Raw genomic sequence first — 15162 nt, 5'->3', positions numbered from 1 at the left:
ACAAGGTGTCATGAAACCTATGTAAAGAAGATGGCTAGGTAAGCTCATTGCTTTCGATTAGGCCAGCCGACAGTTCACACTGTTTCAGCTAAAACATCAGGTAAATTGGAATATTTCTTGTCTGCAGCTGTGCAAAAGCCTGTTTAGCTCTATCTATACATTAATTTAATTCAGTGCTGCTTTGCAAAAACTGAATAGTTTTCACATTGTGATATAGTTTCTCACTGGCTGGGGAACAGCTGCTGTTGCAATATTGCCGGATAGTGATTGTTTGTATAGCTTAAAATGATTCATTGTGTTCAAACTCACGGGCCATAATTGCTGAAGGTCGACATTGACACACACCGGAACTTTTGGTGCTTGTGGTGGGGTAGGGCAAGGGGAGAGAAATAGAAAAGCAAAAGCATGAATGGAAAATATATACTTAATGGTGATGGATGCCTTGAACTGTCAGAGCATGCAGGTCAGTCTCCCTGTACAACAATAGAACAGAGAGCTGGTGGAATTAATTCGCATTTATCCCAAATGCATAAATGGTCTCTCATATATTTCAAATGTTACAATTGCCTGACCTTGTCATTTACTAGTCACACAAGTTCATGTTTAATTAAGTATAAAATGTCCAATTTTGGGCAGAGATGTGGTAATTCACTTGCCCAACAGGCAACGTGGGCTCCTACTATCCTTGATAGAAATGTTGCAGCACAGGATAGCTGATGTTATCCTGAACTCCTCACACACACCCTGCCACTAGAGAAGCCTTGCCCAGCTGAGTGCTATGTTGCTTTGCATTTTTTCCTTGATCATGGGCATTGGCAGAGGAATCACCATTGATACTGGTACCCTGGTCTTGGTCTCCACTCGTCATGAAGAAGTAACTTCCTTCTCTAATTATTGCAGTTCACATGATATTACTCGCTGTGATTTGAAGCATTTAAGTGGACATTCAGTGCCCACTTCTGAACAAAGCTAAATCTCAATTTCATTATTTGTCATGTTGCTTCCAATGAACACAATCTCGTATCATCAAATCATAGAATCTCTACAGTGTGGAATCAGGCCATTCAGCCCATCGAGACCACACCAACCTTCCTAAGATCATTTTTCCTGCTCTTTCCTGCTCATCTGATGCTGCTTGGCCTGCTGTGTTCATCCAACCTCACACCGTGTTATCTCAGATTCTCCAGCATCGGCAGTTCCTACTATCTCTCTCTTCCTAAGATCACCCCACCCAGACTGAACCTCTACCCTATTTCTGTAACCCTGCATTTTCCATGGCCAATCCACCCAACCATCTTTGGGATAAATGGGTTTTTCATATGACAGTAGTGTTTCTGCATGAGCCCTTTGGCCACAATTAAAAATATACACACAGGCTTTTTTCAGTACTTTTTCAGTCAATCATTGTTTATTTCAGAAGCATAGGTGGCCCTTGCATGGTTCCAAGGAAGCGAGGGTGGCAGGTTGGCGTAAAATTGATCTGTCTCGCCTCATGTTTCTGCTACAAGACACAGGGAAGTTCTTTATTACCATACACCTTCTATACCAGCCAGTCTCATTTGAAGTGTAAGATTGAAAATTTGATATTAAGCACAAAAGATAACTACATCAAGGACCACCTGGATGTATGGGGCTGCTGACTGACATTATGTTTGATTATTTTAGCCAAGATACACCCAACAACCTGTAGGCACGCACACCAGAAGCAAAGGCTTACTCAGTGGTCTGGTTGGTGAACACAGGTCACAAAAATAGCTCTGAGATAACAAGGTGTAGAGCTGGATGAACACAGCAGGCCAAGCAGATTCAGAACAGCAGGAAGGCTGACGTTTCGGGCCTAGACCCTTCATCAAAATTTGGACACTGTCTGGGCTAGGAAGAAAGTAGGGGCAGTTGACTGGAGATGACCCCTGCCGAAAAGGCATGCATGCATAATTGTGGAGAGCAGGATTATGTTCCGATGTGATGCTTTTTCTGTTCAACTGCCCACCATACCTCAGCATTCAGACTGACACATTATTACCATTCAGGTGGGTGAATTACAGCTGTGGACTGCAATCCAGAGGGGGAAAAAATCCAGAAGCGATAGGGTGCTACTGCAGTGAAATAGGCTCTGTTTAGAGACATTTCCCATGTTTTGTTCCTGTTTCTTGATGGCTCATAGCATCACTTTTAACTAAGCAATAATGACATCTGTGTAGGATTGGCTAAGTGTACGGCATGTTCCGTACTGAATTACATTTTAGATACTGTGTGGGACTGATGTCTACTGATTGAATCATTTTAGCTAATATTGGACTTTCCACGGAGTCTTTTATGTACCTGAGAGAAACATTGACGCATGATACGATGCTTTTCACTTGTGCTGTAATATGCAATGGATATAACTTTGATTACTATCTGATCACAGCAGGAAGATGGTAGCAGAATAGTTATGTCACTGCACTAGTAATTGAGAAGCTAAAGCTCTGGGGACCTGGGGCCAAATCTTGTTGTAGTAGCTAATAAAATTCAAGTAATAAAATCTTAAATATAAAGGTTATCTCAAAAATGGTGACTGTGAACTTGTCACTTTAAAAGATTCATCTAGTTCACTAACATTCCTTAGGGAGGGAATTCTGCCCATCCTTATTTATGACTCCAGATCCACAGCCATGTGGTTGACTCTGAAATGACTTAGAGAACTTCAAAATTTAAGGGCGATTAGGAACGGACAACAAATATTGGTCTTGTATGTGCTTATTGCTGACTAGAAGAATGGTTTCAAAAATACAGCCAATCAAGATCCTTGTACTTGTCTAAAAATCTGACTAATTTCATGGCCTGACCTGTGCTCACTGAACACATGTCCTGATGCCCTGCCAACATCCATTCTTAACAATTATGTCCTACCTGACTTTCAAACATTTCGCCCCTGCAGTTTTGGGATTCAAGTCATAATTCCTTTGCCTTCTCTGCCTCATGCTTTGTCTTTGCAAATCTTGTTTCAAGAATGTTTTGTCATACCTCTAAGTTCCAATGCTTATCAAACAATTACCTCTGAAATAAGTCCAGAGAGGCTGGTACACCAGATTGCCATTTATTGACATGTGGAGAGTCCTTGATGCTGATCCAGCTCCCTCAGAGCCAGGCCTCAGAGTGAACAGGATGCCTGACACGCACCTTCATGTCTGTCAGCCAGGGCTCCCTGATTGGACCAAATAGCCACATCAGGGAATTCATATTCTATGTCCACTTGGCTGAACTTGTTACAATCTCGACTTGTGACAGCCTTTGGGCCATATTTCAGTGTAACAGCAAGGCACATCTGCAGTATTACAGGGAGAGGAATGTATGACAAGCAACAACTTTCTTTATTCTTTCACAGCACGTGGGCATCATAGGCAAGAATCACAGAACTGAATTATAGAATTGTTACGATACAGAAGGAAGCCATTTGATCCATTGTGCTTACACCAGCTCTTCAAACAAGCATAATAACTCAATGCCAATCTGTCTTTTTCCAGAATCCTTGCACACTATTTCTATCCACATAATGGTCCAATACTATCCTGAATGCCTCAATTAAACCTGCCTTCACCACATTTTCAGACCATGCATTCCATACGCTAACTACTCACCATGTAGTAAAGATTTTCCTCATATCACGCTGCTTCTTTTGCACATCACTTTAAATCTATGCCCTCTTGTTCTTGCTCTTGATAATTTTTGGCAAGGCCAGTATTTTGTCACCCATCGCTAGCTGCTCTTGAACTGAATGGTTTGCTCAACCATTTCAGAGAATAATTAAGAGTCAACCACATTGCTGTGGATCTGGTGTCACAGGTAGAGATGGCAGATGTCCTTCCCGAAAGGACATCAGTGAACCAAGTAGGTAGGTTTCTATCGTGACCTCATTGCACCATTTATCTGTGACTAGCTTATTACGTCTATATTTTTTTTAAATTTCAATTTAAATTCTACCAGATGCCATTTGAACAGGTGTTTCCAGATCTGGGCCTTTGAATTCAAGTTCAGTGATATTACTACAGCACTATCATTTCCCGCTTAATGGCCCTGTTTTGGTTATAATTTAATTTATTCCCCTCATGTTTCTATGGCTTTGCAGTATATTGACTCCTTTTCTGTCTAGAAATCCAATCTGAAGTTTTGCAGCAAAGCCTCTGTCAATATTGCTTCCCACCCAGGAGGAGGATGAATAAGTGACTGCCTCCAGGGCTGTTTGTTGGTTCTTCCAATTTATCCCTATGGAGAATTGTTTGAAATTTCAGTGACTATACAATGAGATTGCAAAGCTCTCCCGCAGGATAAATTGTTGGTAAAGGCCTTATGCTGGCACTCTAGGCATTTTCCATTCATCTCTAATTGATGTGAATGTGTGGGCACCGGGGATGATGCCTTTTTCTTGGTTAAAGAGCAACTCACCACATTTTTAAACAAGGAATTAGAACTTCTGCCTCTTACAGTATATAATCATTTAATACAGTTCTTAAAAATATTAACTATTTGACCTGTGTGCACTCTTTTATATTTATTGTTATTCAACATTATTCACATTGAAAGAAGACTTTAGGTATTCTTCGTGGTAAAACTGCCGTTGTTAGGCTTCTCAAACCACAGGAAAGAAATGATTCTTTTTTGCGTTGTTTGTTTTGTTTTTCATGTCAGGAAACTACCATTCCCTGACTGGGAGCAGGTGGAAGACCTGTTTCCAAACCATTGGGAATCCTGGCCCAGAACTCACCATATGTACCACACTGATCTTGTATATGACAGGCACTTGTATGAGCATGCCACTATTTTCCTTTCCCATCATTCTAGGTGCATCTGTGTAAACTTTGCCCCACCTTGATGCACCTTCTGGGAGTGTGATGATAGGGAAATGGCAAACATGGAGCAGTGTTGGCGTAGGATATCAGCAATGTGCTGTACATCCCCAACCACTGATCTATATCTCCTCCTCGCCCTAGCATAATGACTGAGCGGCCTTAAAAACTCACCTCATTTTTTTTTTTAATTCATCTTAAGACTGTTAAGCCTAACATTTGCTTTTACAAACTGCTTTTGTTCTGTTGTAGTGCATGGCGTCTGGGAAGACTGGTCACCCTGGAGCTTGTGTTCATTCACTTGCGGCAGAGGTCAAAGGACAAGATCAAGGTCATGCATTTCTCCTCAGTATGGTGGGCGGGCTTGTGACGGACCAGAATCCCAAACAAAAATCTGCAACATCGCCTTGTGCCCAGGTTAGTGCAGCATCCAGCTATACAATGGCTTTTTTGGTGCACTGTCATAGGGCACAGATCATTCAGACCCTCAACTTCATTGCTTGAGCCTTCATTTAAATGATTCCTGATTGATAAATTAACTTGACCAACCCACACCCCTAACAACCTCCATTTTGAAGTTTTCTGTTGTGCCTCCCACTAACAATTTGAGGCGGTTCTCCTCTTAGTGTGAAGAGAGGCGGTCTGAGATGATCGCTGAACAGCCAAAATCAACTTTGAAGGTTATACCCTGGCGAATGGCATGACAAGAATGTCATGCCTTATAAGTTCTTATGGAAATGTAAAGAACTGAAGGACACTGTGTGATAAAGTCCCTATTCAAGAACTATAAGTTATTGCCTTGTAAAGTTAATAAAGAAAAGCTTTTACCTCAGGCCTCTTGACTATAGTGGAAGCTTGTGGCAAATAATAGAACTGGCATTTGACTAAGAGTCACCATAAAAATAAAGTGCTATAAAGACAGAAGGGTTTGTGTATATACAATGCTTTCTCTTGATCACTGGGTCTCTCAAAATGGTTTATAGTCAATGAAGTTTCCTGTAGTATAGTTATTGATGCAATGATGTGGAACAAGCAGTTTGATAATCAAATAATCTGTTTGTGGCAATGTTGGGATTGATGTCACCCGAGATAACTAGGGTGAACACGTGTCAGGTTCACATCTAATGCCTGACTGAGAGAGGGCAGAAAGAGCTTCTGTTTAGCTGAGGCCTTATCTGTGAGTGATGTTATCTCCAGCATTGCAGCACCTCCTAAGCATTGCACTACAGTGTCAGCCTTGACTGTTATGGACAATCCAGTTGCCACATTACAGAAGGACATGAAGGCTTTGGAGAGGGTGTTGAAGAGGTTTGTCAAGATTTGGGAAGAATCAAATGTGGCAAGAAAAGAAAAAGCAACAAAAGAAAACATGATAAACAAAATAAGGTGTAGAGCTGGATGAACACAGCAGGCCAAGCAGTTTCAGAGGAAGGCTGATGTTTCGGGCCTAGACCCTTTTTCAGAAAGAGATTTTTCTGAAGAAGAGTCTAGGTCCAAAACATCAGCCTTCCTCTGATGCTGCTTGGTCTGCTGTGTTCATCCAGCTCTACACCTGTATCTCAGATTCTCCAGCAACTGCGGTTCCTTCTATCTATAATAAACAAAAATCCTGTCAGAGAAAATGTACATTGAAGACATTCAAAGAGATTGTCTTTAGGGGTGGCATGGTCGTTCCATAGCTAGCACTGTTGCCTCACAGCACCAAGGACCAAGGTTCAATCTCCACCCTCAGGCAATTGCCAATGTGGAGTTTGCATGTTCTCCCCATGTCTGCATGGGTTTCCTCCCACAGTCTACAGATGTACAGGTTAGGTATACTGGTAATGCTAAATTGTCCATGGTGTGCAGGCCAGGTGGATTAGCCATGGAAAATACAGGGTTACAGGTGTAGGATGGGGGAGAGGCAAGGTGCTAGGGTGAATGATCTTTGGAGGGTGAAGTGGACTTGATGGAGCAAATGGCCTGGTTCCACACTGAAGAATTCTATTCTATAATGCCTGGATTAGAGGATATGAGCAATAAGGAAAGGCTAGAAAAACTCAGTTTGCTTTCTCTGCTGCAGCAAGGCTGAGGGGAGACTTGATAGAAGTCTATAAAATTATGAGAGGCACAGGTAGGGTTGACAGTCAAAATTTTTATCTCAGAGTTGAAATGCCTCATATTATGGAGCATGCATTTAATCTGAGAGGGGGCAAAGCTCAAAGAAGACGTGAGGGGCAATTTTTTTTTTCACACAGAGATTGGTAGGAGTCTGGAATACGCAGCCATGAGTAGTGGTGGAGGCAGATACGATAAGGACTTTGAAGGGATTTTTAGATGAGCACATGAATATGTAAAGAATTTAAGGATACAGGCCAAGGGCTGGCAGAAGGGATTAATTTAATTTGGAGTCATGCTCGGCACAATACCTAAAGCTAGAAACGTGATATGAATACAAAGCCTTGTGCCTCAGAGATAAGCATGGTGCTAAATAAGCCTCGGTGGCACCAACGTGCTGTATTGATATAAACAAGAGGACACAACCAAAACAGAATTAACCAGCCATTTCTTTCATTCTTGGAGTCATTGGCAAGTTTTAATAACCATCCATAGTTGTCTGGAACATAGGAATATCGGAGCAGAATAAGGCCATTCTGCCCCTCTAGATTGATCTGATATGTTAGATCATGACTGGTAAGCTACCTCAACTTCATTTTCCCACACTATCCCTGTATGCCTCAATGCCATTAGTACCTTGAAATTTCAATGAATGTACTCAATGCCTGTAAATGGACAACCCTCTGTTGTAGAAAATTCCAAAGATTCACCACCCACTAACTGAAGAAACACCTCCTCATTTCAGTTCCAACTCAGTTGCGTAAATTATAAATTGTATTACCCCATTCAAGATCCACCCAAACAGAGAAAACATCCTGGGATAATGGGAACTGCAGATGCTGGAGAATTCCAAGATAATAAAATGTGAGGCTGGATGAACACAGCAGGCCAAGCAGCGTCTCAGGAGCACAAAAGCTGACGTTTCGGGCCTAGACCCTTCATCAGAGAGGGGGATGGGGAGAGGGAACTGGAATAAATAGGGAGAGAGGGGGAGGCGGACTGAAGATCGAGAGTAAAGAAGATAGGTGGAGAGAGTATAGGTGGGGAGGTAGGGAGGGGTTAGGTCAGTCCAGGGAAGGCGGACAGGTCAACGAGGTGGGATGAGGTTAGTAGGTAGATGGGAGTGCGGCTTGGGGTGGGAGGAAGGGATGGGTGAGAGGAAGAACCGGTTAGGGAGGCAGAGACAGGTTGGACTGGTTTTGGGATGCAGTGGGTGGAGGGGAAGAGCTGGGCTGGTTGTGTGGTGCAGTGGGGGGAGGGGACGAACTGGGCTGGTTTAGGGATGCAGTAGGGGAAGTGGAGATTTTGAAACTGGTGAAGTCCACATTGATACCATTAGGCTGCAGGGTTCCCAGGCGGAATATGAGTTGCTGTTCCTGCAACCTTCGGGTGGCATCATTGTGGCAGTGCAGGAGGCCCATGATAGACATGTCATCTAGAGAATGGGAGGGGGAGTGGAAATGGTTTGCGACTGGGAGGTGCAGTTGTTTGTTGCGAACTGAGCGGAGGTGTTCTGCAAAGCGGTCTCCAAGCCTCCGCTTGGTTTCCCCAATGTAGAGGAAGCCACACCGGGTACAACCTCCACAGCCAGCAACCCCAGAGAAGACAGCCACACTGAGCCTGCCGCATCTTCACCATCCACCCAGACCTCCCATTGACTGAGGACGAACGGTCAGTCCTTAGTAAGGGGCTCACCTTTGTCCCCCTACAACCACACATCAACGAATACCAGTCACGGTTGGACATAGAGCAGTTTTTCCGCCGTCTTCGCCTCCATGCCTACTTCTACAACCGGGAACCTAACCCTCCTTCCACTGACCCCTTCACCCGCTTCCAACACAAGTCCTCCTCCTGGACACCACCCCCAGGCCTCCTACCCTCCCTCGACCTCTTCATCTCCAACTGCCGTCGAGACATTAACCACCTCAACCTCTCCACCCCTCTCACCCACTCCAACCTCTCCCCTGCAGAACGGGCAGCCCTCCGCTCCCTCCGCTCCAACCCCAACCTCACCATCAAACCCGCAGACAAGGGTGGCGCAGTGGTAGTATGGCGCACTGACCTCTACATCGCCGAGGCCAGACGCCAACTCTCCGACACGAGCTCCTACTGCCCCCTCGATCATGACCCCACACCCGAGCACCAAACCATCATCTCCAACACCATTCACGACCTCATCACCTCAGGGGACCTCCCACCCACAGCCTCCAACCTCATTGTTCCCCAACCCCGCACGGCCCGTTTCTATCTCCTTCCCAAAATCCACAAACCTGCCTGCCCTGGTCGACCCATCGTCTCAGCCTGCTCCTGCCCCACCGAACTCATCTCCACCTATCTGGACTCCATTTTCTCCCCTTTGGTCCAGGAACTCCCCACCTACGTCCGTGACACCACTCACGCCCTCCACTTCCTCCAGGACTTCCAATTCCCTGGCCCCCAACACCTCATATTCACCATGGACGTCCAGTCCCTACACACCTGCATTCCGCATGCAGATGGCCTCAAGGCCCTCCACTTCTTCCTGTCCCGCAGGCCCGACCAGTCCCGCTCCACCGACACTCTCATCCGCCTAGCTGAACTCGTCCTCACCCTCAACAACTTCTCTTTTGACTCCTCCCACTTCCTACAGACTAAGGGGGTGGCCATGGGCACCCGCATGGGCCCCAGCTATGCCTGCCTCTTTGTAGGTTACGTGGAACAGTCCCTCTTCCGCACCTACACAGGCCCCAAACCCCACCTCTTCCTCCGTTACATTGATGACTGTATCGGCGCCGCCTCTTGCTCCCCAGAGGAGCTCGAACAGTTCATCCACTTCACCAACACCTTCCACCCCAACCTTCAGTTCACCTGGGCCATCTCCAGCACATCCCTCACCTTCCTGGACCTCTCAGTCTCCATCTCAGGCAACCAGCTTGTAACTGATGTCCATTTCAAGCCCACCGACTCCCACAGCTACCTAGAATACACCTCCTCCCACCCACCCTCCTGCAAAAATTCCATCCCCTATTCCCAATTCCTCCGCCTCCGCCGCATCTGCTCCCACGATAAGACATTCCACTCCCGCACATCCCAGATGTCCAAGTTCTTCAAGGACCGCAACTTTCCCCCCACAGTGATCGAGAACGCCGTTGACCGCGTCTCCTGTATTTCCCGCAACACATCCCTCACACCCCGCCCCCGCCTCAACCGGCCAAAGAGGATCCCCCTCGTTCTCACACACCACCCTACCAACCTTCGGATACAACGCATCATCCTCCGACACGTCCGCCATTTACAATCCGACCCCACCACCCAAGACATTTTTCCATCCCCACCCCTGTCTGCTTTCCGGAGAGACCACTCTCTTCGTGACTCCCTTGTTCGCTCCACACTGCCCTCCAACCCCACCACACCCGGCACCTTCCCCTGCAACCGCAGGAAATGCTACTCTTGCCCCCACACCTCCTCCCTCACCCCTATCCCAGGCCCCAAGATGATATTCCACATTAAGCAGAGGTTCACCTGCACATCTGCCAATGTGGTATACTGCCACCACTGTACCCGGTGTGGCTTCCTCTACACTGGGGAAACCAAGCGGAGGCTTGGAGACCGCTTTGCAGAACACCTCCGCTCAGTTCGCAACAAACAACTGCACCTCCCAGTCGCAAACCATTTCCACTCCCCCTCCCATTCTCTAGATGACATGTCCATCATGGGCCTCCTGCACTGCCACAATGATGCAACCCGAAGGTTGCAGGAACAACAACTCGTATTCCGCCTGGCAACCCTGCAGCCATATGGTATCAATGTGGACTTCACCAGTTTCAAAATCTCCCCTTCCCCTACTGCATCCCTTAACCAGCCCAGTTTGTCCACTCCCCCCACTGCACCACACAACCAGCCCAGCTCTTCCCCCCCACCCACTGCATCCCAAAACCAGTCCAACCTGTCTCTGCCTCCCTAACCGGTTCTTCCTCTCACCCATCCCTTCCTCCCACCCCAAGCCGCACCCCCATCTACCTACTAACCTCATCCCACCTCCTTGACCTGTCCGTCTTCCCTGGACTGACCTATCCCCTCCCTACCTCCCCACCTATACTCTCTCCACCTATCTTCTTTACTCCCCATCTTCGGTCCGCCTCCCCCTCTCTCCCTATTTATTCCAGTTCCCTCTCCCCATCCCCCTCTCTGATGAAGGTTCTAGGCCCGAAACGTCAGCTTTTGCGCTCCTGAGATGCTGCTTGGCCTGCTGTGTTCATCCAGCCTCACATTTTATTATCAGAGAAAACATCCTTCCTGCATTCATCCTACTGATCCCTGTCAGAATCTTGTATGCTCCTTTGTTGTATTAGAACGTAGAACATAGAACAATACAGGGCAGAACAGGCTCTTCAGCCCTCGATGTTGTGCTGACCTGTGAACTAATCTAAGCCCATCCCCCTACACTATCCCATCATCATCCATATGCTTATCCAAAGACTGTTTAAATGCCCCTAATGTGGCTGAGTTCACTACATTGGCAGGCAGGGCATTCAATGCCCTTACCACTCTCTGAGAAAAGAACCTGCCTCTGACATCTGTCTTAAATCTATCACCCTTCAATTTGTAGATATGCCCCCTTGTACAAGCTGACGTCATCATCCTCGGAAAAAGTCTCTCACTGTCCACCCTATCTAATCCTCTAATCATCTTGTATGTCTCTATTATATCCCCTCTTTGCCTTCTTCTTTCTAATGAGAACTGACCCAAATCTTCATAAGGCCTTCGGTTCAGACCAGGCAACATCCTGGTAAATCTCCTCTGCACCTTTTCCAATGCTTCCACAACCTTCCTATAATGGAGCGACCAGAACTGCACGCAGTATTCCAAGTGAGGCTGCACTAGCGTTTTGTACAGTTGCAGCATGGTGTAAGGTTTTTTGGAAAATCTTATAGGAATTGGACACCACCAACTAGGCTGTTACCATTTCTAAGCAGTTAAGGTAAAATGTCTTGGTGTAGATCTGGAGCCATACTGAGGCTGATTTCATAAAGGTGGCAAAGCTCATTCTCTGAAGGGGCATTAGTAAACAATGAACATTGAGCAGTTGGGGATAGGGGAGTTGTTGGCAAAGTGGTATCATTAAGAGCCGAGTGATCCAAAATCGCAGACTGAAATCCTGAAAACAGGAGTTGAAGTCCCACTTAGTCAGATTGCAACATTTGAATTTCAGTCCATAAAATCTGGAATCAGATGCTAATTTAATCAATATCGCAAAATGATTGTCATAAGAATTCATTTGGTTCACGGATGACCTTCAGAGAAACAAATCTACCATCCTTTTCCTGGCCTCCATTTGGCTGCAGATCCACAGCAATGTTATTTTACTTTATTCATGGGAACTGGCTGTTGCTGGCAGACCCAGCATTTAATACCCATACCCACGTCTTTGAAAAGGTAATAGTGAGCTGTCTTCTTGAACCAATATAGTCCATATCCTATAGATAGGCCCACAGTGGCAGTAGGGAAGCAATTCCAGGATCTTCGACTGAACAACACTGAAGGAACAGCAATATATTTCCAAGTCAGGATGGTGAGTAGTTTGAAGGGGAACTTAGAGGTTGTAATGTTCCCATGTATCTGCTGACCTCGTCCTTCTTGATGGAAGTATATGTGGATTTGAAAGACATTGCCTAAAGAAATTTGATGAATTTCGACTATTACTGAGTATCGGTGGGGGACAGGAATGAATGCTTTTGGATGTAGTACCAATCAAGTGGACTACTTTATTCTGAATGGTATCCAATCTATTAGCACAGTGATAATGCTTCCTAACACAATTGAAGACATTTTTCAGTGTGAAGGTGGAACTTCACATCCACAAGGACTGAGTAGTGGTCGCTCTTACCAATACTTGCATCTGTCTGTGGCCAGCAGATTAGTGAAGATAAAGCCAAGTACGTTTTCCCCTCTTGTTGGTTTGCTCACTATCTAGTCTAGCAGCAATGTCCTTTAAGACTCAACCAGCTCAGTCAGTCTTGGTGATGAAGCCCCCCCAGAAAGTACATTTTGCACTCTTCCCATCCTCGGTGCTTCCTCCAGGTGTTAATGTGGAGGTGTTGATGTTGGTCTGGGTGGGGGGAAACAAAGTCAGAAGTCACATGATACCAGGTTATTTCTAACAAGTTTATTTGAAACCACAAGCTTTCAACGTGTAGCCCCGTCGTCAGGTGCAGTGGGAAAGAAAAACACACCGACACACAATTTTTATAGGCAGAGAGATCAAGGGTTGAGAGGTCAAAAAATCATGCAACTGGTGAGAGTGGAGTGTCAGATAATAAGTCTCTGCAGATGACCAAGAGTGGATAGACAGTGAGTAAAGTGTCAACAGCTGAATAACCAGCAAAGCGATGACCTGTAAGCCAATTAAATGAGGCAGAGAGATAATTTAAGAAAAATTAAAAATAAGTTGTTGCTGAAAACAGACTAAATGACTGAAATGACATGATAGCCATGAGTCACATGCCAAGTGTCTAAACAAAGTAATAGATAATTCAAAACTGCACAAACTAATTAAACTAGATAGATCACAACAATTTTGTCAGTGATGCTGTCAAAATAGGGCAGTAAGGAAGACTTAGAGACAGTGGGGACTGCCAATGCTGGAGAATCTGAGATAACAAGGTGTAGAGTTGAATGAACACAGCAGGCCAAGCAGCACCAGAGGAGCAGGAAAGCTGATGTTTTGCGTCTAAAACCTTCTTCAGAAGAAGGGCCCAGACCTGAAACATCAGCTGTCCTGCTCCTCTGATGCTGCTTGGCCTACTGTGTTCATCCAGCTCTACACTTTGTTATCTCATTATGGAAGATTTTACATCTACAAAACTGTGTGGTGGGTCACATAGTGTGACATGAACCCAAGATCACAGTTGAGGCCATCTTCTTGGGTACAGAACTCGGCTATCAGTCTCTGCTAAGCAAATCTGTATTGTTGTGTATCACGGAATCTGCTTTGGAAGACGCTTACCCAAAGATCGAAGAGTGAATCACCTTGACTGCAGAAGTGTTCTTCAACTGGGAAGGAACATTCCTGACTGGCAATTGTGTGCAGTGTCCATTCATCCATTGTCATAGTGTTTGCACAGTCTCACCAATATACCACGCCTCAGGGCAACCTTGTCTGCAGCAAATAAGGTAGACAACGTTGGCCGAGTCACATAAGTATCTGCCGTGTACGTGGTGGGTGGTGTTCCCATGCATGATGGTAGCATCCATGTCGATGATCTGACATGTCTTGCAGAGGTTTCCATGACAGGGTTGTATGGTTTTGTGGTCAATATTGTCTTAAATGCTGAGTAGTTTGCTGCAAACAATGGTCTGTTTAAGGTTTAGCGATTGTTTGAAGGTGAGAAGTGGAGGCATAGAGAAGATCTTGGCGAGGTGCTCATCATCATCAATGACATGTTGAATGCTGCAAAATGCATAGCATCGTTCCTCCATTCCCAGGAAGTACTGGATGATGAAGTGTACTCTATTGGTCTTATCCTGTGTCTGTCTTCCAAGGATGTTGTTGCGGTTTTTCACTGTGGCACATCGGAACTGGTGATCGATGAGTTGAACATCATATCCCATTCTTATGATGGCGTTTTGCAAAATCCTTAGGTCTCTGTCGCGTTCCTCCTCATCTGAGCAGATTCTGTGTATGGACAGGGCTTGTCCATCGGGGTTGGCTGAGAACTTTGGTTTTGTCTGGTTGAAGGGTCTGTCAGACAAGTTGATGATGGATTTCCTGTGGTGGTACCAGTTTCAACTGTGGTACCGAGGAGCCTTGGTTACTGCTGGTGGTGATGCTAGTTTCTACAGTTTCTTATTCTTGGTGTATGTGTAGCTGGTGTAGTTCCATTGCCTCATCTGTTTGGCAGTGTTTCACAACTTTTCTGCTGTAAATTGAGTGCAAGCTGAGAATATGGACACTATCTTGATTTCAAGGTTACGGCAATTGCTTTAGAGTTGGTGTACGAGATGATTGAGGAGTGTGCAAGAGGTGCAGTGTCTCTCAGCATAGTCTGTGTTGTAGGTCGACTTAAGTGGGTTTGTGATCTGTGGTCCTTTTGGGATCTTCTCTGCTTTCTTGCATTTCTGGAGAAACTTGATGGCTGTGTTGGTGTGCAATTTTCTCCACTTTGAGTCAGCATTTGGTGGTGTTGATAGCAGCCGTGGTGTGGAGGTGTTGGACTGGGGTGGACAAAGTCGGAAGCCACATGACACCAAATTATAGACC

General features: G+C 45.6%; 1 protein-coding gene across 17 annotated transcripts in view; it reads left to right on the top strand.

Moving 5' to 3' along the window:
- The window catches only part of adgrb3 (adhesion G protein-coupled receptor B3), a 1393543-nt gene that overhangs the window by 367078 nt on the left and 1011303 nt on the right, over window positions 1-15162 (top strand). For all 17 annotated transcript variants that reach the window (XM_059645517.1, XM_059645509.1, XM_059645512.1 and 14 more), the window contains one exon: window positions 5079-5243. In XM_059645517.1, the coding sequence (XP_059501500.1) occupies window positions 5079-5243 (165 nt within the window). The remainder of the gene's footprint in view (window positions 1-5078; window positions 5244-15162) is intronic.

Source organism: Stegostoma tigrinum, chromosome 4 (genome assembly GCF_030684315.1).
Source record: "Stegostoma tigrinum isolate sSteTig4 chromosome 4, sSteTig4.hap1, whole genome shotgun sequence".
NCBI lineage: Eukaryota > Metazoa > Chordata > Chondrichthyes > Orectolobiformes > Stegostomatidae > Stegostoma > Stegostoma tigrinum.
This window is presented reverse-complemented; position numbering and strand designations above follow the sequence as displayed.